At 45.9% G+C, this 25642-nt stretch overlaps 5 protein-coding genes across 5 annotated transcripts; 2 read left to right on the top strand and 3 right to left on the bottom strand.

Moving 5' to 3' along the window:
• Positions 1-2506: 2506 nt before the first annotated feature.
• Positions 2507-5485, bottom strand: LOC135387911 (mitochondrial potassium channel-like). Its single transcript, XM_064617123.1, has 3 exons — positions 5025-5485; positions 4560-4706; positions 2507-4060 (listed from the first exon to the last, which is right to left on the bottom strand). Exons 1-3 carry the CDS (start codon positions 5253-5255, stop codon positions 3317-3319), a joined length of 1122 nt encoding a protein of 373 aa, XP_064473193.1. The 5' UTR covers positions 5256-5485; the 3' UTR covers positions 2507-3316.
• Positions 5486-5657: 172 nt separating this feature from the next.
• On the top strand, positions 5658-8197 carry LOC135387910 (pre-rRNA 2'-O-ribose RNA methyltransferase FTSJ3-like). Its single transcript, XM_064617122.1, has one exon. It carries the CDS (start codon positions 5738-5740, stop codon positions 8108-8110), a length of 2373 nt encoding a protein of 790 aa, XP_064473192.1. The 5' UTR covers positions 5658-5737; the 3' UTR covers positions 8111-8197.
• A 1092-nt stretch (positions 8198-9289) lies between these two features.
• LOC135387909 (RNA exonuclease 5-like) lies at positions 9290-13520 on the bottom strand. Its single transcript, XM_064617121.1, has 2 exons — positions 12442-13520; positions 9290-11895 (listed from the first exon to the last, which is right to left on the bottom strand). The coding sequence occupies exons 1-2, from the start codon at positions 13338-13340 to the stop codon at positions 10476-10478; spliced, it is 2319 nt and encodes a 772-aa protein (XP_064473191.1). The 5' UTR covers positions 13341-13520; the 3' UTR covers positions 9290-10475.
• A 420-nt stretch (positions 13521-13940) lies between these two features.
• Positions 13941-15364, top strand: LOC135387908 (TELO2-interacting protein 2-like). The gene has a single exon (XM_064617120.1). The coding sequence runs from the start codon at positions 14005-14007 to the stop codon at positions 15313-15315; it is 1311 nt and encodes a 436-aa protein (XP_064473190.1). The 5' UTR covers positions 13941-14004; the 3' UTR covers positions 15316-15364.
• A 446-nt stretch (positions 15365-15810) lies between these two features.
• On the bottom strand, positions 15811-24031 carry LOC135387907 (probable Dol-P-Man:Man(7)GlcNAc(2)-PP-Dol alpha-1,6-mannosyltransferase). The gene is made up of 11 exons (XM_064617119.1): positions 23917-24031; positions 23491-23522; positions 23288-23418; positions 22801-22933; positions 21056-21229; positions 20802-20996; positions 19996-20099; positions 19701-19927; positions 18641-18810; positions 18391-18466; positions 15811-17266 (listed from the first exon to the last, which is right to left on the bottom strand). The coding sequence occupies exons 2-11, from the start codon at positions 23507-23509 to the stop codon at positions 16984-16986; spliced, it is 1512 nt and encodes a 503-aa protein (XP_064473189.1). The 5' UTR covers positions 23510-23522; positions 23917-24031; the 3' UTR covers positions 15811-16983.
• Between the last annotated feature and the right edge of the window lie 1611 nt (positions 24032-25642).

The raw sequence follows: 25642 nt of genomic DNA, 5'->3' as shown, positions 1-25642 counted from the left end.
ACACCAATATGCTTTCAAGGGCCTTTATGTCGCCAGGTATGACACTTTCTAGAAATAAATTTTTTTTTCTGCAATGCTCTTCCGCACATGATAAAATTAACCACACATCTCAAAAGTAGCACAACCCCTTTAGATATCGGTAGCAAGTAGTACATCTGAAACACAACAAAACTTGGAACAGAAGAAACCGTCAACGTTGGGCTCTCACATTACGCACGGAACTTCGTGATTTACTATCATCAATGCACAACTGCAAGCCTTTGCTAAAGGGGGCACAGAACACACAAAAAAATCGTGGAAGCATCCAGAGTACTCAACAGACCAGCATCAAAGTTCCTCTACGTTCCCAGGTCCTGTAGAGATAAAAGCAAGCAGATAATGAACACCCTGGTGAGAGACTTTGACGTTTTTCTCATAAGATAACAAATCAGTTATATGGCACCAGCAGGTCACTATGGATAAGGATTAGAAATTGGCTGACATCACAAGCAAATGCAAAGCAGTCTGGTTTACAACTTAACCTGCACTGCTAACTTCTTCCTTCCGATGCTTTTCTCCGTAGCAGCATAATCCTCGATACTTTGCAATTTCCTAGAAAGAATGTAATTGGTCCGATTAAAATGGCAGAAAATGACACTATGAAGTTGTATTCACGCTAAGCACGTTGTCTCAGGCCCTTTTGACGCACGTTCCATATCTCGTTCATAGTCCCGAAAGAAAAAAAAAAAGAGTCCGCATGGTCTCTACACATGGCCTCTCAAAAAATGGTCCTTACAGCTCACGAGTATTACACAAATGTGTGCCAGTCACGTAGTTTGTTTCAATACTTAATCACTGACACGTTGACGTTGGAGAAAGCAGTGACGGATGAAAGGTAATTCTTTGGTTGCACACAACTCTAAAAACAATGAAACTATCATTAGAATTGTAGATAATTTGAATTACACTGGCTCATATGTAGCGTGCGGTTTACCAATCCGTGAAACTGGTCTGCCTCGGCAACCAATCTTGTGTGTGCAAAGCAAAATTTTGCTACGTAGCAAACTAACGGCACAATAAAGTGACCACACTAATTTCACTATTTTCTCAGTCACAGGCACGGATGTTTTTGTACAGCTTTGAACTGAAAGTTCACTAATTTGAAATTATTAAGCTTCCAATTAACGATTAATGTTTCAATGCAGTAGCAGCACGGTAGCACTGACTCTGTGCTGGCCACGAAAGTATGGTGACAAGCCACAATCTCTAACGATATACGATTTGCTCTGTCTCCCTTAGCTCAGGTGTTTGTGTGTGTACCGTCATTGCTTCATATGCTACCTCAACAATTCCGAACTCATTTTTATCTCAAATGTGCTCTGCCTCTGCGGATTGCCTGGGTCTACCTCGGCTGCCTTCTCTATCATCATCTAAGTCTGACGAGCTCCAGTTTGGCATGTGAAGTCAAAAAATTCGTTTTTGGTTCCAGCCATTCGTGTGGAAAGACGGGCAAGTTGGTGGGAGCCCATGGCTGAATAAAAGGCAACACAGCATGAACTTTAAACTTGTCCGTTTTTGTTCGCTCTTTTATGCAACTGTGGATTCCACCAGTCCTCATCCCATACTTGTAACTCTTCTCCTCCTCACACACTTAGTGTCGTCATCGGGCTCTTTAGATATCTCTCTTCCACTTTCTTTTTTTTTTTCTGTGTATACGCTATTTTTCTCACAGTGAACCTCTAGGTTCTGGATTGTCATTGTCATCGTGTATCCAACACCCGCCCTCTGACTCCATCCTCTGCCGTTCTTGAAGCATCACGTCTGTGTTCGTCGCACGGTGGTTCGTCGTCATAGAGTCAATCGAAGCGCACAAGTTCCGTTTTTGAAGCATTTCTTGTGTCGGTTCTTGCAAGAACTTTTATCTTTAATCTTCCGCACACTTGGTCTGATCTGTCCCTTCGTTCATATCTGTGGCCACACTCTTTCTGTTGCTCCATATCATATTTTGCAACCTTCTCCATCCTTCTCCAACCACTGTACCACTCTCCCTGCTCTCCTTTGGACCTCGTGAGTCCGTGCACCGCCGTCGACGTTTGCCTTTTCCTTCTCGCATTGCATTGCACTTGAAACATGGTATTACTTTTTTTTCCTGCAATGAAGCTATTGTGAATGCTACGCTGACCACTACACTGTAGGATTCTATTATGTCGTGAGTCTCCCTTGATTTCGGCGGATGACAACGATGTCTACTTTCTGTTTCCAATGTTGCCAGCACACTACCACATTGCGGCTAGTTACATCACGTGGTAGCTTCTTGCTCTCATATGCGTTCAAACGACAGCGGCAAGTCGAAGCTGACAAATTAAGTTTAATACAATAAATTTTAGGTTCTAATAAAACAGAAGTGAAAGCAACAAGTACCGAAAACGGTGGGAGCCGCACCTCGCACCGTGAAGTCGTCTGCTAGGGGTAGCCTCTATGAGGCGTAGGGTGCGACATCTTTGACATTGCACAAGGGACAAGGAAAGAGTTTTCTTCAACTTTATTTTTACTGCTCTTCGTCACGTTTAGCAACAGTGGGTATGACGTCCAACAAACTTCCTCACTTCAATTCCTGCATGTAACAGTGCAGCTGTGCACACAGTTATTATTATTATTTTTTTTTCAACAGTAATTAACAACTTCACAAGAATTGGTATATAACTCTTCACAAAGCTTGTATCATGGTTGTGAATCACTTCACAAAGTATGCAAGGTGTAGCAGTTACCATGGTCATTTCCACACCACGGTTTGCAATATCTGCAATATGTGTTTTAAAAAAAAGAAAGAAGAAAACAGTGGCAGCGGTTGCGCAAAATGTAAAGGGTAAGATTGAGACGAAGAAAGATCATTTGGTAAAGCTCAGTTTACCCAATTCAAAAATGTGTGAGGGCCATTACATACATATGCTAATGCACTACCACGTAAACACGTTTATACATCTACGTCACAATTTCTATGACTACAGCAGTCTACAGTAACATTAGGTGGCCAATACCATTGCAAGTGAAAGATCACAGTGCCGAGAGTCGGCAAGGAATGTGAGTAGGCAAAGCTTAATTCTGACAATGGCTCGACTATGACTGAAAGCTTTTGTACACTGGGACTTGAGTCCTAAGATCCAAGTCTTAGCCCCTTGTACGTAATAAACAAAATTTTTATGGCGCTAGGTTTCGGACTAAAAAAAAGTGCGCAAATTATGCGAGTCAATACGGTAGCACTAACACACAATAATTCCTAAATCCGTATCTAGGCTATTTCATTGCATAACCAAACTAAGTGACGCCTCGCCAAGTCTCAAGACCCCTTGAAAAAAGCTGCTATGAGTGGTACCGCAAGAGCCAGGGCACCGTAGATGAGAGCTACCGTTGCTAAAGAGTTTATCTTGATTCTCCACTCAATCTGTCTCTGCGAGTCACTCACAATCTCTCGCACGTCCTCACCAATGTACACGGCTGCTACCTTAGGAGCGTCTTCGCCTTCCTCCAGGGCCCTCTGTGCCGCCAACAGCGCTTTAATCTCTTTGGTCTCTTTCGCAAAAAAATCCCGTTGCCCTTTCACGAGCTCCAGGACTTCGCGTAGCTTGAGGTCGACTTCTCCTTCGACCTCCTTGGACGCCGCGGAACTTCCCAGCTCCTCGGACCCTCGCTCGATCCTGTCCCGTACCTGCTCCGCGGCCAATCCGAAGGACCTCCGCACGCCCTCCAGGAATTCGCCGACTTGGACGCAGTGCTTTTTGAACTCGTCGGAGAGGTTAGCGACGAGGAGTTGCACCTCCGACTGACTCGAGGAACGTTCGACGAGGTCTCTCAGCTGGTTGAAGCGTATTCGGTTGTTGATGGTCGCACCGATGATGCCGATGGCGGCTCCGCAGATGGAGCCGATGATGGACCAGTACTTGGTACGTTCCCCCTGAGCGCGTTCTTTTTCGTGGCTTTCCCGCAGCGCTCGAGAGAGGGCGGAGAAGTAGTCCCGTTCGTCCTTCTCAAGGTTGTGGAACTCTTGGAGGACGGTCCGTTCCTCCCGAATTATGGCGTGTTCCTGGCAGACACAAAGGAAGTGAGATAAACTGATGTTCTGAGGTTCGATAGAGCCGCACTAACCTAACCTAATCTATCACTAATCTAACCTAACACATCGTACACTGGTTAGTTTAGTGTTAGGTTAGGTTAGTGCGACTGGTGCAGCTATAGCCTCCGCCCCACCCCATCGAAACGGATTTGGGGGGTGAGGCAAGCTGCCACAGTCACACCAACCTAACCTAACCTATCACTAAACTAACCTAAGACATCACAAACTTGGTTAGTTTGAACAGTTAGTTATGTGTTAGGTTAGTTTAGTGCGACGTTGGCAGCTTGCCTTGCCTACCCAAATCCGTTTCGATAATGAGGTGAAGCCAACTTGCGGAATGGTGACGCCTACCAAAACAATGCCAGGGACAGATACAAACAAAGCCTCAAATTGCCTAAGAAATGAACGATGAAAGATGTGCTATGCAATAAAGCTACTCAATGAAATGGTGCAATGTAGTGCAATGTACCTGCGTAATTAATGTGAGATAACGATCTTCTCCCCGATGGGTCTTGTCAAGTTGGGCGTGGATTTCCTTCAATCTGGCCTGGAGTTCTAAGAGTTTCTGCTGTCTTTTTCTCCGTTCTTCCTGAGTTAACATGAATTTTTGCTCTGCCTGTAAGAGTATAAACCGGCAAAATGAAGACACGGTCAACGCCGATGAAAATCTTTCGCAAAAAAGCATTTAGAAAAACGTTTGTATCGTGAGATAAACTGATGTTCTGAGGCTGGAACAACATAGAAAAGCTCAACAATACAATACAAACAAAGCCTCAATTGCCTATGAAATCAACGATGAAAGATGAAAGTCACTGAAAAGGTTAGCCAGCTGTAGGGATCGAACCCACATCTTCTGGATTACCGGTCCAGGGCTCTACCACTACAGCTGGCTAACCTTTTCAGTGACTTTCATCTTTCATCGTTTGTATCGTACCTGGATAACTCTATTTTGTGCAGCTTTCACTTCAGTGAGGCCGACTACATCTTCGTAAAAGCGAAAAATGTTGAATATTTTCTGCTTCAAGGGATCCACGGAGGAGACAGTCGCACCGGTAGACGAGCTCCTCGTCGGGATTTTATTCGTTTTACTGCAGAAAGGCCAACTGGTATTCGTGTGCCGAAATGTCCGTCTCAAAAACAGTCTCGTAAAAGCCATTCTACACATGCTGACAGTCAAGATGAGAACGCAAGTCCTTCCTCAAAAGTCACTCGGACATCATGAAGTGCCATAACGGTACGCTGCAGTTACAATGCATTGGAAATGTAATCAAACACGCACAAGTCTGCTAACTCGTGCATAATCTTACAATCGTACTCGTAAACCGGCATAATCAAAACATGCCGGCTGATTGGCTGATTGGTACATGGTTGCCGAAATCGAAAATGAGGTGAAATGACGTCACGTGTGACATTATCACGCTGATATGTAGCAATGCACGAATGCGTAAAAACAGAACGGAATTACGCATAAACTGTCACTTTCTTGTACAAAAAAAAAGAAAAAAGTCCAAATGTCACGCGTAATTCGGTCCAGATAGCCCCGCCACCTACACCGTCGCCACCATTTTTTGTGTGGTAAGGACATAACCAACATGGCACCTCCGTGTTAATAATTGCACGTGTTCGTAACCCGTCAAAACAGTAAAAATGGGAAAGAAATCAAAAGTTGGAAAGCAGCGAAAGGATAAGTTCTACCACCTCGCCAAGGAGACAGGGTACAGGTCGAGAGCATCTTTCAAGTTAATCCAGCTAAACAGAAAGTTCGAATTCCTGCAAAGATCTCGAGTGTGCATCGACTTGTGCGCGGCACCGGGAGGATGGCTTCAAGTGGCCCAGCAGAATATGCCCGTCTCCAGCGTCATAATCGGCGTCGACTTGGATCCCATTCGCCCCCTCTCCAACGTCGTCACCTTTCAAGACGACATCACAACCGCCAGTTGCCGAGCCAAACTCAGGAAAGAACTCAAGACCTGGAAGGCCGACATCGTACTGAATGACGGTGCCCCCAACGTTGGTAAAAGCTGGATTCACGACGCTTATCAGCAGAACGTCCTCACCCTTCACGCCGTAAGGATCGCCACCGAATTCCTGGCTAAAGGTGGTTACTTCGTGACTAAGGTCTTCAGATCCAAGGACTACCAGGCGCTCGTTTGGGTCCTGAAGAAGCTGTTCAAGAAAATTTTTACGACGAAACCTCAAGCCTCTCGACATGAGTCTGCAGAGATATTTATCGTCTGTCAGCATTACATTGCTCCGGACAAGATCGACCCAAAGTTCCTCGATCCCGCCTACGTCTTCGGCGAGATCGATATCACGGAGAAGGCGAAGCTCAACCTCGCGCAACCGGAAGGGAAAAAGCCCAAAGCTGAGGGCTATCCCGAGAATGATTATACCTTGTATCACACGGTGCCCGTAATGGACTTTATCAACTCCGAGAATCATGTCGAGCTTCTAGGGGAGTGTAACGAGATTATCATCGATGATGAGGAGGTTCTCAATCACCCTTTGACAACAAACGAAATTAAGGAGTGTTGCAAAGATGTAAAAGTTCTTGGGCGGGGAGACATCAAGAGCTTGATGACGTGGCGCAAGAAGCTCAGGGCCATGTTCGACGAGAGAAAAAAGCAGGAAGGGGAAAGTGCGCAAGCCGATGTTGAAGAGGTCGAGGATGAAGAGGATGAGGAGATCAAGCTCCTGAAAGAAGCCGATGAACTCACTGCCGAGCAGGCTAAAGAGGTGAAAAAGAAGAAGAAAAAAGTTCTGAAGCAGAGAAAGAAACTGAGAGACAGAATGAATCTGCAGATGGTGCTGAAAAACGATCAGCCTATTGTTGAGGAGGACCTTGAACTGTTTAAGTTGAAGAAGATCAAGAGCAAAAACCAGTTGAAAGATGTCGAAGAAGACGAAGCACCCGTGTTGGACCCCGTTCAGCCACTGGTCGTTGATGAAAGCCGAAACTTGAAGAGGTACGACAAAGAGGAGCTGAATGAGGCACTGGAAGCTGAAGACGACGACGGCGTAGCGTCTGAATACGACGGGTACAGCGAGGACGACAACGAGGAACTCGAGTTTGAAACCGAGGACGAAGAGCAGGTAGAAGAAGAAGACGACGACGATGCGGGGGCTGTTTTAGATGACCGAGTTGAGAACCCACGTCTCGTTGATGCAGTATACGGTAGCAAGAAGAATCGTCACGAACAGCTTGGCAAGATGTGGTTTGAGAGCGAGGTTTTCCAAGGTTCCGATGACGACGATGAGCTTCTCCAATTGGAGGTACTCGCTGACAAGAAGAAACGGAAGGTCGATGGCAAGCAAAACGGCAAACTCGAGGTCGTTAAGAGCAAAGAAGATGCGGAAGACAGCGATGACGACGATCTCGATGACAATGTGACTGCAGAGAAAGGGGAGAGTACGGATAGCGACAGCGAACGTGATGAGGCAGTATCAGCCCCAAAGCAAAAGCGGGTGAAGCTTGACCCCGAAGAGTTGGCGCTCGGCAGCATGTTGATCCGCTCGCAGAAAGCACGGCGGGACATTGTCGACGACGGCTACAACCGCTACGCCTTCAACGACGACAACCTGCCGTCGTGGTTCGTCGAAGACGAACAGAAGCACAGCAAGAAAGAACTCCCGGTGACGAAGGAAATGGTCGCGGAATACAAGGCGCAGTTGAAGGCCCTCAACGCCCAGCCAATCAAGAAGGTCGCAGAAGCGAAGGCGCGGAAGAAGCGGCGAGCAACGAGGAGGTTGGAACAAGCTCGGAAGAGGGCGGAGGGCATCATGGATAAGTTGGACATGACGGACGCCGAGAAAGCTCAGCAGGTCAAGGCGCTCTACAAGAAGGTGCTGAAGAAAAACGACGACAGGGGCGGGGTGACGTACGTCGTTGCGAAAAAAGGCACCGGCAGGAGGGTGAGGAGGCCTCGCGGTGTGAAAGGGCGCTTCAAGGTGGTTGACCCGAGGATGAAGAAGGACATGTTGAAGAAGAAGGCTGTTGCCTCAAAGAAGAAAAGAAAATGAGATGTGAAAAGGAAGGCTAGAAATGTAAATAGGGGTTGGGGGAAAAAAAAGTGTATGAAAGCAATGAAGGCAGTTTACAAAGTTGTTGCACTGATTTCTTGATGGAAAATCCAGATTTCACAGAAGGAGATTTCATGTCACGTGAAGCCGTGCATATGTCTCTGTCAGGGTTTTACGAGGTAGTGAGTGCCAACTAAACAAGTAACTGAGCAGTACTAAATACTGAACCTTGAAAAGTATTTGAGTCGAATACTAGGTACTCATAACAATAATGTGTTGCTTTGAAGGTACTATCAAGTCACAATCTGTGAAATTTACTGTCAGATAAACAACAAAGAAAAATGAATATAAAATTGGGTACTTGCCAAGATGCTCCAGTTTTTCCTGCGACATCTTCTGGGTGCATGCTCTCCTCCGCGGACCTCTCGTGAGGATAACTCACCGCCTTAAACGGTGTCTATTGTTTTAATCGGCCGTTCATCTTGAGTTATTAATGTTTATAGCTGTTCTTGCTTTCTATTACTCCGACACGGCATCCCATGTTACACTAAACCTAAGGTGCAGCCTGGCTGCACCGCGGAAGGATTACGCCAGCATAACTGACACGAAATGCATGCACGTGTAAATGCCCAACCAAAACAGACAAAGGTAATCTTTTTTTTTTTTTACCTTTTTGTCTCCAAGAAAAAGGAGAAACATCAGAAAGGAGTTCTTGTTACTGCTAAGATCATGTGAAGTATCTAGGTTAAACTACACTAAATACTGACTTTTCAAAGTATTTGTAAGATATATCAAGTTACTCTCTAAAGTATCAGATTTGAGTATCAGTTTCATGCAAATCTGGTCTCTATCTGCAGGAATATTAAATTGTGCGGATTTCAATGGCTTGCAGTGCCGATCCTGAATTACACTGTAAAACTTGATGTAGAGTAACAGAGAATCTTGGTAAAGATGGCAATGCACTGCTCTTAACAATATATAAAAATATATACAAGTATAAAAATATATATAAAAAATATATTACTAGAACTTTTGTTATTGGCAAACATTGCAAGTGTAGCATGAAGTTACTGTAGAACTCAAGAGCTTACACTAAAATGTGTAACACGACTCTTCTTCATGGAGTTCCTTTTTGCCACATTTTCCAGATGGCATGCCACAAACGCAAAATGCAAATGGTGAGGTTATGTATCAAATTTATTGTGTGTAGACACAATGATTTCCAACGCCCTCCAGGGCAATAATAACTGTGACAACAGCCACACCATAATTTGTGTCTTCTTTTCACATATTTCACTCATTTTGTAGACTCCTGTCACCAAGAGTGGTAATCTGTGCGTGCAATGTGCAGAGAAACACCCAGCTATCCCACCACACAACTCACTCTCATTAGGCACGGCACTTTCGATACGAAAACATTAAATTCGGGTCTAGCATACAAACAGAGTCCTTGTCTTGGGGGGGGTTAACCAGGTAGAACCCATTTTTAGTCCCCCAACACGTATCACTGTCACCTCGGGTAAAACCAGAGACGTCTTGGAAACGGAGCCGACCAAAGTGCAGGCTCGGCCGCTCGTAAAACATGGAGTGAACACGAGGGAACACTTTGTGCGTTACGTTCATCTTAAGTGTTAGGTGCTTGCCACATGACAATCTGCTCTTTGACACGAAAAAAGGGGGGTCAAAACGTGGGCAGGTTGTAAACTCGTAGTTAAAATCGGTAAAACCTTCAGTGCGGCGACAAAGGACGGACACAAAAGACGACGACGGAATTTTCTGACGTGCGCCTGCCGTTGTGCAAAACTAAATTCTTCAGTCTGCAGTTCAGCGTGATACAAACGTCTTTTTTTCTGTTAACCCCCCCTTTCCGTCCTCGCACTGAGGGATTTATCGGCTTTCATGCGACACACCTGATTTACAGCTCCCAACGTAGAACCAGGTTTCTACCCCAATTCTGAAAAAAAATTAAATAAAATAAAGCAGAAGGGTCCCAAGCAGCACGACACCTTGGCCCAATATTGGCAATAGTGGCCAAATATTGGTCCAATCTTGGGCCGGCATTGCCAATACTGGCCAGATATCGGTCCAATATTGGACCGGCATTGCCAATACTGGCCAGATATTGGTCCAATATTGGACCGGCGTTGCCAATACTGGCCAGATATTGGTCCAATCTTGGGCCGGCACTGCCAATACTGGCAAAACATTGGTCCAATCTTGGCCCGGCATTGCCAATATTGGTCAAATAGTGGGCCAAGATATTGTGCTGCTTGGGGTCTAGTTATAGTGGATGTCGATACAGTACTAAAAAAAAAAAAAAGTACAGACGAGACACACACACACCAAGTGTATCCGCGTCAGTCAATCAGTCCACACTCCTCCTCTTCCGCAATCGCGCTTTGACCTTCACAAAACCCACGGCGTGCTCGACCACTTGGGTGTCCTCGTCGAACGCCCCCTCGAGAAGGACCACCACCAGCGCATTATCCTGGCACGCGTCCACAATGTCCTTGATATGGGCGTCCACTTTCTCCACACCCTCTCTCGTCACTTTTCCCCTGGCGCCCTGCGACGTTCCGTCGAGGCCCGTGATAGACAGGAACGACGTTCCGATCTCCGCCTTTGTCGCCTCGACGGCTTCGTCGTTTGTCTCGATCCGTTTTGCCGTTGCACAGTTGGACACAAAGTACGGATAGTTGCTGAGCCTGTCTTCCGTCCCGATTATAGTGGCTGTTCTCCCACTTTTGCCAAGGTAGGAGAAGACGCAGCTCACAAAGCCTTTCAGGTTATCTGGCACAAGGTTTTTCTTCTTCAGTTTTTTCAGGTTTCTGTGTTTTGGGAATCTGCGCTTCGACTTCGAAGTAGCGTCGGATCTGTCTTCCGACTTCAAAGCGGCATCGGATTCGTCTTCCAATTTTAAATTGGCTTCGGCTTCATCTTCCGACTTTAAGGTGGCATCGGCTTCATCTTCCGACTTTAAGGTGGCATTGGATTTGTCTTCCGACTTTGAAGTAGCGTCGGATTTGTCCTCCAACTTCGAGGGAACTTCGGATTTGTCTTCCGATTTCGAGGCAACGTCGGATTTGTCTTCAGACTTCGAGGCAACGTCGGATTTGTCTTCCGACTTCGAGGCAACGGCAAGTTTTTCTTCCGACTGCAAGGCGAGGTTGGGTTTCACAGATTCCTCGTCGTTGACCATGCCGAATGTGGACTCCTCGATCACATCTCCACTCTCTGCCAGCTGCTTTGCCTTTTTCATTACCTCTGCTTCGCATCTGTCGATGACCGCATCTCCAAAGAACGCGCCTTTCTGCAACCGTAGCTTAACAAGCCGCAGCGCCGCCACAGAGTCTTCCTTTGAACAGTGGCCATCATTGCCCGTTTGAATCTCCTCACCAAGAAAGAGGCTGCACAACGTCTTCAGCTTCGTCTTTCTCGGACGGGTTCCGGTGATGTTGAAGATGCAGCCGGTGTCGATGACGTAAGGGTGGATAATCTTGAGTGCGTGCAGGTCGCAGTTGAGCGACTGGCCCACGAGGATGGCATCCGGCGGAAGAAGCCTCTGGAACTTGCGCTGGATGTCTTCGATCCTGGTCGTCACGGGTTCCAACATTTTCCTGGTGATCCCACTGTACTGGGTGAGGTAGTTGATTATCCGATTGTAAGGCTTCACCAGCTCGTCGAGGACAGTGTTCTCATCCTCGTCGACCATCGTCACACGTGTCAGCTCGTTGAGCCTTGCGGAGGTGAGACACATCTCGCAGTCCACGGCATATAGGGGAGACCTGGAAGGCAAAGTTCGCACAAGCATAAAGTAAACTCTCGTCCCAGTACGCAGCATTGTTTATGGGGCTATCACCACGAGCTTGCAGATTACAACGACCATGTCATAGGCACCCCCTTCCCGGCGCCGTATTCGGAAGCGAGTGGTGGCGCCACTCATCGGCCCTGTTATTGGTTCCTCAATTTCTGCAACACTTTGTACTTCAGCTCACCGTAGCATTTTTGTGCAAGCGGTGGATGTTCCACGGAAGATGTTTCATTCTAAAGTTGATTATCATCATCATTCTACGTGTTTTCATGGGAGCGGTTGCTGTCGTCTGCAACGGTAGTCGCACGTCCGCTTCTGCGCGTTCAAATTTTCATTGTCCAATCGTGATGTAGACCTCGCGTGCTGACGAGTAGCGCCTCTAGCAGATCGTGCGGACGGGGCTGCCGATTATGACACGGTCGTTATAATCTAGTGGGTCGTGCTCATGACTAACACATAGAATCGTGGAAGCGTAGAAAAACGTACGCAAGGATGATCTACGTAGAAGAAAGACACTCACCGATTATGGACGGGAGCGTACGAGGTCCTGGAAAAAACGTAGCCCTTCAATTTTGACGTCTGCGCCAGTGGATAACCTTCGTTGATCATCTGAACAGGATTCAGAAGCAGCATCATCCTCGGCAACACATCGCTCGGGTGAGGCGCACTTAACGAAACTTGACAGTCTTTTCTCTTTGCTTCGTCAAACTCTGTTTCTTCCTCCATTGGCAGAAACAGTTTGTAGATATTAAACACGACTCCGGCCTCCACAGCTTTGTGCAGTTCCCCAAATTCCATCGTCAACTTGCCTCCTGCTGTAAGGGTAAGCGGGACCTGCGTGATCTCTGCTTCGGTCGTGACGCTGTACATAGAAGCCGGCGTGATTAGGACGCCGCCCTCTGGAAAGAGGCCCTTCATCTGCGGGAACCATTCTGGACTGACGGTGAGGTTCTCAACTGACAGCCCGTTAACCAGTATCACGGCAATGTGGCTTATGTTGTTATTCTTCAGCAGCCGGCACCACTGGGTGATGTGAGGCGACTCTCGCCCTTTCAGTGCGACGAGCAACAGACACATGATGTCGTGCAGGTAAAGGGCAGAACCTTTGCCATTTTCTTCGTGTCCTGGTTCCCCGGGCCACGACCATTTCGCTTCTTTGCCTTTTCCTCCTAATTTAAGCGAAGGGGACAGCTTGTCAAACTTTGGCGTGCTTCTGATGCTGTTGCGAAGCTTGGACAGGCTTTCGACGAGCGCTTCTGGAGTTTCTTCTGTCTTGGGTTGCTTCGGGTTCTTTTCCTCTGTACCTCCCTGCTCTGTGAGGTTAAGATAGGCTTCGTACTTGCGTTTTTTCGACTGCAGTCGTGCGAGTTTCTTGCTAGAGGTGGTGGACGTCGATCTGTCGCTATCCGATTCGGCCATGATGGCGGGATGAAATGGATTTACTGTTTCGCCGTTTTGCGTATGTGGATGGCAATGCAGAGGTGAGAAGGTTGGTGAAGTTTTTACAAAGCTGTTTCTTTCGCGAAACAGCAACACACTTCACCGATTTCACGGCGCACGTGCGCCGCTGAATACGAAGCCGGCTTCAGATGGATGGATAAATGGATAGATCGGATAATATCCAAGCAGTGTTGCCAGGTGTACTGAAGCTTCAGTGGAGGAGCAGAGGCTTGTGTTGTGCTTTCTTCTGTGTTCCACACACGACACTCTGTATAATACTCTCTATCATGTATTGTACTGTATTGTATTGTATGTATGTACAACCATCTCTATAATGTATTAGAGGGATGATCGTGGTTCCACATAGATCACCAGCCTCGGATCATCAATTTCCATCGGGTTCAGTAGATCTACCAGATTTCAAGTCGGTCCGCTGGAATACCAAAAAAAAAAAAGAGAGCAAAATTCACTTAAATCAATCTTACTTTTTTTTCGCATGAGACCTTATGCGGGCTACCTGGGACTACGATACTACCACACATCACGCATAGTAGCATTGGTAGCATGGCGCATGCGCGAAGTAAGAAAAGCACATGGCTAATGTTTACACATTACAAAGGCCGCACTACCACATGAGTTCGCGATGGACATTATCAAGCGTCTCCAAAATGGGACGAGCCTTCCCGAAAAGCGTCTGATCATCGACGATGTAACAAGCAAAGCTGCTGCGTTCGCCACCGATATCGCAGCAGACGACACCATTTCGGAGAAGTTCGCAACAGCACTACTGTCAAGCGGCGTACCGATCACTTCGGAGAGAGACGAAGAACGCGAATGCGAACGCGAGGACTTCCCGCATCTGCCGGAAACCGCCTCATCGGCTCTCACTTGCGCCGCAATGGTTCTCGAGCATTCCTGTACTCTTCGAAAGAACCGCAGGTGTACGGTACCGCTTTCCGTTTTGAGCTACGCACACTTGAACCCATCGTTGCCGTGGTGTGATGAGACGTCCGTGACAAGATCAAAGGAACTCCTCAAGCTCATCAAAGGCACAGCTTCTCCTGGTGACATTCCGGTGGGCGTAATACATTACATTCAGGCACACTTAAGGAAAGACACCTGGAAGAAGAACCCGTGTTACCGCCACATTTTCAAAGCAGCAATGTCCGAGATTCATCTCCCAAATCTATACAGCCACATTGACGTCGTTTTCCCACCTGCCCTACTGCTCGTCGATGACTACATGACGCACAACCAACTTCTCGGATTGATGTGCGTCAAGCACATCCTAACTAACGTTGCCCCGACCGAGTTAGAGTGGCGAGGCAGACACGAAGTTATCTACGACGCACTCAAGCACCTGTTGTACATCCGCGAAGCACCAGTCATCCACGCATTGTACGACTGCCTCCACCGGTTCCTGTTCTCCAGCGACGTCCAGTCGGTTTCACTGTTGAGAGCGCACGAAGAACACGGCCTCCGCGAAAAGTCGGAAGAAGTGTTCCGCGAGATGCTGAGGGGTGCGGAGGCAGAGCAGAAGATCGTCATCCGCGAAGCATACTCGAGACACTTGGCTCCGTACATTTTGGGGATGGGGGTCGGAGTGTTGAAGTACCTGCAGACGACCCTGAGGGTCGTTCTCGACTACATCGACGTGTACGACACGGCGGAACAGACGTGTCGTCGAAACGCGCTGGTCGCTCTGCAGGCTCTCGTTAAGGTTGCTTGGCCCGTGATTGGCTCTCGTTTTGACGAGGTCGTCAAGGCGCTATTTCGTCTCGCTTACGACCTGGACGAGAGGGGATGTGACGTGATGGACGACGAACTTCGACGTTGTTTAAAGGTACTGAAGGACGCTTGTCCGGAGGAACATAAAAATTTCGTAGGGGAGTTGAGCGGCTTGAAGGAAGAAAACATTCCCGGTGTGGAGAGACTGTTGTCATGTTTAGACTAGCTCGCTTCGATAGCGAACACTAAAGAAATAAATGCGGCATTTTGTTTTCTATGCGAAAATTTCACATGCTTACGGAGGAAGGAGAAACAGAGCGAGATAAATATCTGCGCAAGGTACACTGTTTTCAGAGTTGTTTGTCTTCAGTTGTACATAGTTACAACATGCATGTACCCTTTGGGGTACCTCGTGGCTCCTACTTCATGGGAGCTTATACTTACCGCACATGATATCATATTCAAAATGAGTCTGTCGACACTCTGAAAGGGTTGCGACACTTTGCATACTGTTATTTAAAAAAGAGAAAGGGGTTATTTTCATTGATGTGAGCTTGCTGGCCAAGTTTTACAAAAAAAAGGGACAAAAGATGTGCAGAAATTACTTTGCATGCATCCAATGCCAGCAAGGGAGAGGTCACGTGTATACAAGAACTGACAGGAATTCTTTTTTTCCTTGACACTCTGGGCATGCAGTTCAACACTGTGCAAGTCCTGAGGCTGCTGTAGGAAAATGCGACATTTATTGCTCAAAATGCCACCGTAACCCTGTAATCACATTCTAAAACCTTCCAAAAGTTATAAATAAATTATACGTATTATCGCGCGTTAAGGATAAACTTGCTTGAACTATAAACTGTGCTACTCTACGCTGAGATCTGCGTGTCACACTGAATGCCCGTTGACTCTTTCGATCCACAAAATTATCTGAAAACTTAAAAGCTTATCGATCGCGCCGAAAATGGGCACAGTAGCTAAAGAACTGTAACGCAGCCATACAGGGTTAGAGAGGCGTGGTTTTTGTGCATTCATTCCATAAATGCACAAGAGCAATCACTGACAGTTTTCAACCTTTTCAATTTGTTAATAACTTAGTGCTCTCTATGTACCTTGTCGTTGAAGTGCTAAATTAATATAAATAAAAAACTGGGGGTGTGCCAACCACATCAGCGAATCAAATCTTTCGAATCTGCCCATGACGTCTGTTTGTTTCTTTTTAAAATGGCGCTTCCAAACACCACAACGTATAGCTCAGATATTAGGAGCTTAAAAGTGACACGGTTTTTGCCTTGTATGTATATGATGGATATGTCTTCTCGTAAAATTTGTTTTTTATTATAACAATTATATATCAAATTCTGCGTAAAAAAATTTTTTCAGTAGAAGAGTTTATGCCTGGATTTTTTAACTCTTTTCGAAGAAAGAATTCGAAAGATTAGTGGGTTCGGATTCGAGAAATCCTCTATTCGTCCCCTCTGTATAAAAAAAAAAGAAAAAAAAGAAAAGAAAAGAAACTTAATTCTTGAACAGGTTAATGTGATAAGAGACTGCTGTTCAGCTTTCATAGACAGTAGATGCACAGCATCCATCCTTATATGGTACATACCTGCAAACCCCAAAATGCACAAAATCTTTTACGAAATCAGGCAGTAAATTGACCCCCCTCTCTCATTTCTTCGAAGTACCCTCCCAGTCGCTTCTGCCCTCTCTGTTCGTCCTGAATCAGATAAACCCCTCTTTGGTCTTAACTACCTTCAAGCCCTTCACAATTCCGTCACCCTCGCCCCCTACAGGGATTTTTTGGTGTTACTAATAAATTGAATTGAACCCCAAATTCCCCATCACAAGCCCGAATAGGCCCTCCTCGAACGAAAGAGACACTTCCGCAATGCGTTCACTCCTGCGCGGATCGCTTCGCCCCAAAGTCCAAGACGACTTTCGTTGGAGTCGACTTTCTCCGCAGGATGAGGACCTTGGGCCGCGTGCGCACTCTGACTGGTGGAAAGGAAGAGTAGTCGAAGCGCACGTGACTGTAACCCTCTGCAGCGCCGATGAGTTCGTGAGTGTCGCGATATGGCATGAAAGAACTGCTGTGCATCGATTTTCCTTCTATGAGAAGATGGGTGAAACTCTGCATTTCTAGACCACCTGGAACAAGGTTTTCGGTCTTGTTGTACCTGTGGAGAAGAAGTCAAGATACACACGGGCACGTAATAACTAGGGCCTGACTTTTTCGGGTTTTATTTGTGGCCAAATTCAGGGGGTAAATATCAGGTGATATTTTTCATTTGAAAATTCACGTGTATTCGGGTTAAATCCCGTTACGGCATATTCTGTCGTCAGGAATTCGGGTGTATTCAGGTGATTTTTCTTTTGTTTAATAAAAATTTGTCTTAACATGGAACTAATGTTTAGCAATGTTATCAAACTTTATTTTAATGCACGCTTACGAGTGTGCCACGCGACCCGGATGTTTTCGGGTAGATTCGGGTTAAACCCGAATTTTACAGATTTCGTTCGGGGGGTAAATATCGGGCGGATACGGTTTTAACCCTAAAAGGTCAGGCCCTAATAATAACCACTATCGTCATCAACGAATGCCCAGTCCCGCTGCACCTGCAGCAAAGAATAAGTTCCGTATACTTCTGACTGAGAATTGAGTGAAGGAACAGCTATATCGTTGCCATCATAACTATAATTATCGTTAAAAATATTAATCATCAGTCTGTGTCGCAGACCTCAAAGGCACTGAGAAGTAAAACTCTAAATAGGGGATCAGACTTTTCTGCGTTTTCATCTGGCAAAGCTCGTGGGCTCTTTACTGGAGGGTTCTAGTTTCTAGAAAATTTGGGGTTCTTTGGAGTTTCCATTGCTTGAAGCCTCCAAAGACACTAAAAGTTTCCAGGTATTGAAAATTCCGGTAAACAGCCCCCTCAAACTTTGTCAAATGAAAACACTGGAAAGTCGGAACTCTACACACAAAGAAACAGCTGTGACTGGGTTTTCACTTTATGGTACCTTTAGGATATATAAAAAAAAAAAGAACAACAACAAACCCCTGCTGACACAGTACAACAGGGAACTGTTTTCCCACTTGTTCTAATTTATGGAAGCGAAACTGAAATTTTCGAATGATTATTGTACACACTTGGTACAAGAGCTTCAGACAAAAATGTCAGCATCTGCCGTACCAGTGCTATTTTTTATAGAACAGAAGACATCAGAACATCGTCTTGGACAAACCCTGTACATTGCTGTGGAGTTTCGACAATGTAATATCGAGGAATGATAAGGAACGTACTTCCAGTGGGGGCTCAGCTCTCCAAACCTGGACACCCCGGTCTGACATGCGTAGACGTCAATGTGAACGTTGGCCACTGAAATGATACCCAAAGCAAGACAAACTTAGTTGGCACATATATCCCGTTAACACCATTGATAGCAACAGCATTTTTAAGATAATCACAGACAGTCAGACGTGGCTTTTCAACCCCCTTAACAGTTCAGACTCGTTCTCTCCTATGCAAAACGGGACAGGATTGAACACCAACCTGGAACTCCGGCTTCGATCTCATGGAGCTTTGTGAACGCCTGGCCTCCTGGGTAATTGTAGCTGGAGATGTACAGCAGAAGACTCGTAGCAAACGCATTTGCCACCAGGTGGAAACAGATGCACAGCGTCAGCACGACGTTCCACGACGACTTCAAGCGGTTGTTCCACCTGTTGCAGTATTCATGTACATGTAGCTCCGTGTACGCTGACATGCAGCACTACGGAGCGTTAATCCCCTCGGATCAAAGTGTGACGCCGCCTTCTGCGGAGCGGTTGCGTATCAGCGGCATATCTGCTTTCCGATGCTGAGGCTGAGTAGGTCGACAAGCAGGTCGAGTCCTAACGAGATGCTTGGGTATGTCGCTTTCCACAGGGGGGCGTTAAATGAAAAAGAGTTAAGGTTTCACAAGGTAAAGAAGTCATGTTGTGTAGATCCAGAAACTTGTGAAAATTCCAGTCAGATTGCTGAGAATACGTTGGAATGAAACGGGAGTCAAGTGGACCTTAAGTAGGGAAAAACATAATTAAAATAAAAAGCGCGCCGTCCAGCGGTGTAATCTCTCTCCGATTTCCCCGGTGTATCGAATGGACCGCCTCAATGGCACAATGTTTTTTGGGGAAAAGGTGCCCGTCTTATACGCGACTAAATACAGTATATACATAATACTTAGACTAACCACTAAATTGTTGTGATTTGACTGGAGTCTACTTTTAACACTTTGCAGTCTGAAATATTTTTCTCATTGATGCTGGTTCTGGTCAGCAACTATATACAACGCATGGATGATTGCAAAAGGATTAATATTTCATGTACCCAGTAGATACCACATACCAGAGGGCTACTCTTGTTCAGTCAGGCAACAGGCAATACATGACCACAAAGGGTTAATGTGTGGCTGATAAATCCGTCGATCTCCTATCCCTTTCTCTCTATGTGACGGACACAATGGAACACACATCGCCACTGAAATTATACCGCGTACTCCAAGAGTCAATTTCTAACCCCGTTATTCTTATGACACCTGAAGCCAATGGTGTTGAAAAGAGAGGGTCCTTACACGGAAAGGCAAGCCCGTGCAGCGGCCAGGTTGAGTAGAGGAAACACGTAGATGATGAAGCGCAGTTCCTTGTGAGGCAGGAACGAGTAGAGCACTGTGTAGGCGACGGCCGGCAAGATGAGAGTCTTCATCCGAGGGTCGACGAGGACCCCGACGGGAAGAAGAAAGAGGGAGGTGAATAGGGCCCGCGGAATAGCGGAGTAGAAGTACCAAGGCCACGGAGACGTCTGGTACGGGTTAAGGGAACGCGGATGGCGGTTATGGTTTAAGGAACCTGCAGAGAGTCAAAGGATACGCCCCATTCCGAGCTCTTGTTGAGGACGACGTTGAACCAAAGCACCTCTCCCTCTGTCCAGAGTGGCCGTTGCCAGAAAAAAGAGTCGATCGCGACGGAGACTCCTAAAATAAATAATGTCAACACTACGATTAATATTAATGCCTCATGTTTTGGGGTTACATTGTGGCAGAAAACAAGATGCATAGCCATCACTTGAGCAAGGTCCTTGCCCAAGCAGCAAAGCATGTTGGTCCAATATTGGACCAATCTTGGCAATACTGGTTGTGCTGCTTGGGGGGAAACCCCGAAATGCCCCTCTGTGCTGCCCCTCATCATTTAAAAATCTGCTCTTTCAAAAGATATCACTACATTTAACCCCACGTAGCTTACCCGGATAGCTTCTAGCTTCTACTACGGTTTGATAGTTAGATTGATAGCTTACTCTTGGAGCTTCTCACATAAAGCCAAATTTTACTTTCAGATTTGCAAAACAACACATAAAACCAGAGAACACAAAAATACAACACAAGTGCAAAACACAATAAAGGCTACAGGGTATCACAGCCCCTCGATAATACTAGTACAGTCAAACTCCTTTATAGCGAACACCTTTTTAACGAAAATACCGCTACAGCAAACTTTTTTGCGGTCCCGCTGGAGCCCTATAGGTTCAATAATGGACATCCTTTTTTAACCAAAATACCTTTACTGCAAATTTTTCTTGCTGTCCCCCGAGTTTCATTGTAAAGGAGTTTCACTGTACTAACACTATTAAAATGTTAATGACTTTATGCATTCAAGAGTAGTAAAAAGCATTCCCGTACCAAGAACTCCCAGTCCGATGGGCACTCCCCACTTCAAGAGATCAAAGAATCCCAGGCGGCCTGAGAACAGCTCGACCAGGACGATGACGCCGAGCAGGAGCACCAGCTCGCCCCGAAAAACGAGCACTGCCACAGCGCTCGACAGGATCAGCTTCTGGTGTTGCTGCTCGATCCAGTAGCTGTACGCGAGCAGGACTGCAAGGCGCTCGAGCCGTAAGAAATACGGCGTCAGCCTCGATGGGGCGGAAACTCACCGAAGACGAGGGCAAACGTGTTTGGCAACGGCCGTGACATGTAGAAGACAAAATGGAACTGCGAGGCGATTATGAGCGTGAGCCAATGGGTGAACACGCTTCCGAATTCCTTCTGGAGCGCTCGGGAGAACCGACTGTATGCTAGGCACACCAGCGCTGCCAGAGAGGCTCGTGCTGAAATGTTAAAACGACTCGGTGAGGCATTATATGTAGAGCCTGAAGTTTTAGGGTTTTACCCAATTCTTCCCCGAATGAATTTTCACGCCAAATGGAAGGTGGTCTCTTTAGGGTGAAACCCGATTTTTTACCCGGCAAATTGCCCTCACTGGGATGTCTGTAGGAATGCAATGATTTACATGTTTGGCAGAAAAATTCAGTTAGATCACTGTTTGTACCAAACCACTACAGTTAGTTTGACCAACTGAGTCTGATTTCACCCCGAATTCAGCATACTGGCAGTTTTTTCACCCGAATTCGCACGAATTTAGTGCACATGTTTATTTACCAGATTTTTACCCCTCCCCCCCTCCGAATTTAGAAAAAAATATTTCCCAAACACTTCAGGCTCTAATTATATGCTGCATTGCAGGGTTGCGGAGTTGCCATTCCAGGGTTGGAATGATTCCGGAATCATTCCAGATTTATCAGAGCCCGGAATGGAGTTGGAATGGAAGGAACTGTCCTGGAAATGGAATGGGATTTAGCATTTTTTTCGCAGCCGGAATGAAATTGGAATGTAATGGGCTGGGTGCTACACGGTCAAGGGCGATGGTTTGGTTTGGTTCTAAGAAAAAATAAAATGGAGATTTTGCCTTCACTAGTGTGAGGCAAGCAAACCCACATCGCTTGCACCAGTTACTTAAGTGGAAAACTCCTGTAATGATGATGCCAATGAAAAGGAGGAGGAGGGCGAAACAACGTTGTCTTTGTGCATTTTCCGTGCTAAGTAATGTCAATCTCCTCTATAGCACTGCTGGGCTAGCAAGTACGTTTACCGGTCCTAATTCTTTTATTGGTGGAATTAAAGGAATGGAATTGGGCTGCCAAGCCATTCCAGGGGTGGGAATTGGACATGCCTTTTCATTCCGAGGAATTGAAAGGAATGGAATTATCACAAATCTTCATTCATCGGAATGTAATTGGAATGGGTGATCCCATTCCGCAACCCTGCTGCATTACGTACATAATTTATTTATTCATTTGAAGTTTCCCAAAGACAGAAGTGTCCTACTGGGTGGCGCGCTAAGTAACAATGCATCAGAAACACGAAAAGAACTACACACATGTAAGATCGAAGGCTACACATCACGAGCCTGTTCCAGCAGAAATCTCCACACGTCCAGTATAAACATGTGTTATGTGAAGTGTCTAAGCATGCTTTCTGTGCCAACACAGCGAAACGTAAAACGCAAATATAAAACATGTTAAAACATTGTTATGGATGACCTGAGGAAGAGAATGGCATCTCAATATTTCCATTGCTTTTAGTGCAATATAACGATAGACAACTAAACAAAAATTCTTGACTAATTGTTAATGTCCTTAAATACTTAACTGACAAAGTCTTATCGCTTTTAAAATGTTACGACCAAACAGCACAGTGTTTATCGCTTTTTAACTCATCATTAAGCAATATCTACGTTCTTCCAAACACACTTTTGCGACGAAATGCTCTGCCACGAGAAATGACGTGCTCTAACCTTCAAGTTATTCACATAACATGAAATGTGCAGCCAGTATCTTACCTACATGTTGTGCTACAATCTTCTCTAAACCCATGACTGAAATAATTGCAACCAGGGGCGACGACAGGATTGCAACCAGGAGAGGGCCAACAAATGATCGTGGTACAACACCTGGAAACTCTAGGTGGTCGTACTGAAAGTGTCACATTTTAAAATAAAAATGTTTGCGCATGTTCAAACTCGCCAGGAAGTGTCTAGAGGTCCGTCGGACGGGCGCGATTGTTTATACATCGGGGGTCCGTCGGCTCAACATTATGTTGTGTTTAGATCAAGTTACTTTAGGTTAGGTTAGCGTTAGGTTAGTTTATTGTAGTCAGGTTTTTGCAAGTTAGCTTCGTGCAGCTCTAGGTTAGGTTAGGTTGGGTTGGGTTAGGTTGGGTTGGGTTAGGTTAGGTTAGGTTAGGTTAGGAAACAGTCTAGTTCTTCGTACCACGGACCATCCGACGGACCTCTAGACACAGCCAACTTGCAACTTGCGACACCTTACCGAAGAAATGTTGGTGCGATAATACAGAATATCATGAATAGCCTGCAGGTTGAAGCTCTCTTCGACTTTGGTGTATGGACACAGTATGATGTGAATGGCTGATACAAGTCCGAGCAGCCATTCTAAGTTGTCTACAATAATTCGAAAGAAGAACTCGTTAAGTCGTCGCTGGTGTCAAGCTGAGTGCAGCAGATAGTTTGTACCTCCTTGTCTGGACATCATCTTCGTTGTTTACCTGAGGAACCAAAACATAACTCTGACATACTTGCAGACATCGTTTGCGCTTCAGAAAAAGAGATAACGAGATGGACGCAGGTTAACACGGGGTATTTTGGAGAGGAAACGAAAATGCCGGGTGGGTTTGCGAAGCCGGCTTTCTACGAGGCACGCAAATCTAGTCGCGGAATATTTTAAAATTGAGTATACACTTCTAATGGCCGAGATGATTCAAGACGCTAAACGCAGGAATGTGCTTTAAAAAACCCAGGAGCCGCACAGCACTGCAAAGACCGCCGTTGTCATCGATGAACATTGACGTTCGACTCGATGTTAGAGGTATGTATGCCCGGTGCAGAAGCACAACCCTTTGCAAAATGGCATAATGTTGCTGCAGCTATTACGGCACTTACCCGAAGGACTAGAATTGTTTCGTGTACAAAAAACACACAAAAAAATGCTCCTTATTGCGCTGAGAAAGCAAGATGTAAACTGATACTGATACCAGCGTGGGACATATTGTTTACATAGCGTCGGATATGGGCTGCCTGAATTTCTCAGAGGACTTAGTTTCGGGTTTCGGTTTCAGACCCCACGATATCATTTTTCATCTAAATAATAAAATCGTGTTTAGTGCTTTTATAGACTCGATTTGATAAAATAGACTTCGCTGTTTGGGCAGAGTTAAACCTGATCAAAAAGCAGGAGATATTCGAACATGCATAGCAACTAAGAGACGAGCATATATATATTCATAACGTGAGGCCTACGCTCACCCCCCTCACCACTTACTTTTACCGTGAGGCCATGCTGAGGCCTTCTAGAAACTACTACGTAGTTCGATTCTAAAGGGCCTGGAAGTTTCAATGAACAGAAATAACTTTTTGATGCTTGTCCTTCCCATTAAAATTTGTATCATAATTTGGTCCAGTTCTTTCCCAATAAATCGTGAAAAAGGAAAAACACCAAGCGCGCTGCATATTCTACGCGTTATCCAATAGACCCCCACAGAAGAAACGTCACCGTGACGTAATCATGACGCTGGTAGACATAGTGAAACCGAAACAACGCGGGCGAAGAACACCACCGTTTTACAAAGCAATATTCCTTCACGAAGGCTACGGGTGCGGTTTCTTTGTACAGTCAAACTCCTTTACAACGAAACTCAGGGGACAGCAAAAAAAAAAAAAAAAAAAAAAATTGCAGTAAAGGTATTTTCGTTAAAAAGGATGTCCATTATTGGACCTATAGGGCTCCAGCGGGACCGCAAAAAAATTGCTGTAGTGGTATTTTCGTTAAAAAGGTGTTCGCTATAGAGGAGTTTGACTGTATTAGTGTTAGAGCCGGTGCAAGGGGTGTGCGGGGCCTGAGGCAAAGGCTCATCGCGGGGCCTGTTTCACACGATTAAGTGCATACTTGGTATTTAAAAAAAGAAGTAATCCCTGGTTGAAGGCTCGTGCGCGGGGCCTAAGGCGGTCGCCTTACTCGCCGGCCCTGGTGTTACACACAAATGAGGCCACGTTTTTAGTCGCTTTCGTATCTTCATTCGCGTTCCCACAGTCCACCGCGGAAAGAAAAGAAGGTTTCATCTCAAGAGTTGCATCGTCTGAGAGTCAGCGTCGTAATCCTGTACGGAATGTTGTGTGTCATTACGACTTAGTTCGCTCTTGCTTTGTATAGAGACACCATGTGCACTCCGAGAGGAACCCGTGCCCTTCAGGCTACAGAAGATGGAAGATTGCGGTAGCCATCTTTAGAAAGGGCTACGGAAAAAATAGGGCTACCGGTAGAATGGAGAAGAACAAAGCATATACAACTAATAATATGTAAAGAATCACATAAAAAAATCTTACACTATGAGAAGCCACATTTAAACGTGGCTTTCTTGTGACTTATTGATTTTTTGCACTAGCAGTCCCACTCTACCAAGTTGGTGGCGCTGTTGTCCCATGTGACGTCATTTGTTTCTAAACAGGGCGTCCTCGCGTCCTCCTGTGTATGCTACGTTGCAGAGTGTTCTGGCAGAAGAAATACGAAATACCGTCTATCTATTTTGCAGGAGCCCGTACACCGACTTAGTCAAATATGAAGGTCCCTACCTGTGATATATGCGAAGCATTTCAGGTACGCAACCGCTGA

This window comes from Ornithodoros turicata, chromosome 3 (genome assembly GCF_037126465.1).
Source record: "Ornithodoros turicata isolate Travis chromosome 3, ASM3712646v1, whole genome shotgun sequence".
In the NCBI taxonomy this organism is placed as follows: Eukaryota; Metazoa; Arthropoda; class Arachnida; order Ixodida; family Argasidae; genus Ornithodoros; species Ornithodoros turicata.
This window is presented reverse-complemented; position numbering and strand designations above follow the sequence as displayed.

Coding starts and splice junctions, on each gene's coding strand:
- LOC135387911 (XM_064617123.1), bottom strand. CDS start 5,255: ATGTGTAGAATGGCTTTTACGAGACTGTTTTTGAGACGGACATTTCGG. Junction 4,707..5,024: donor CACAAAATAGAGTTATCCAG/GTACGATACAAA, acceptor ATACTCTTACAG/GCAGAGCAAAAATTCATGTT. Junction 4,061..4,559: donor ATCTCACATTAATTACGCAG/GTACATTGCACT, acceptor TGTGTCTGCCAG/GAACACGCCATAATTCGGGA.
- LOC135387910 (XM_064617122.1), top strand. CDS start 5,738: ATGGGAAAGAAATCAAAAGTTGGAAAGCAGCGAAAGGATAAGTTCTAC.
- LOC135387909 (XM_064617121.1), bottom strand. CDS start 13,340: ATGGCCGAATCGGATAGCGACAGATCGACGTCCACCACCTCTAGCAAG. Junction 11,896..12,441: donor TACGCTCCCGTCCATAATCG/GTGAGTGTCTTT, acceptor TTTGCCTTCCAG/GTCTCCCCTATATGCCGTGG.
- LOC135387908 (XM_064617120.1), top strand. CDS start 14,005: ATGGACATTATCAAGCGTCTCCAAAATGGGACGAGCCTTCCCGAAAAG.
- LOC135387907 (XM_064617119.1), bottom strand. Junction 22,934..23,287: donor ATCGCACCAACATTTCTTCG/GTAAGGTGTCGC, acceptor TGACACTTTCAG/TACGACCACCTAGAGTTTCC. Junction 18,467..18,640: donor GATCGAAGCCGGAGTTCCAG/GTTGGTGTTCAA, acceptor GTATCATTTCAG/TGGCCAACGTTCACATTGAC.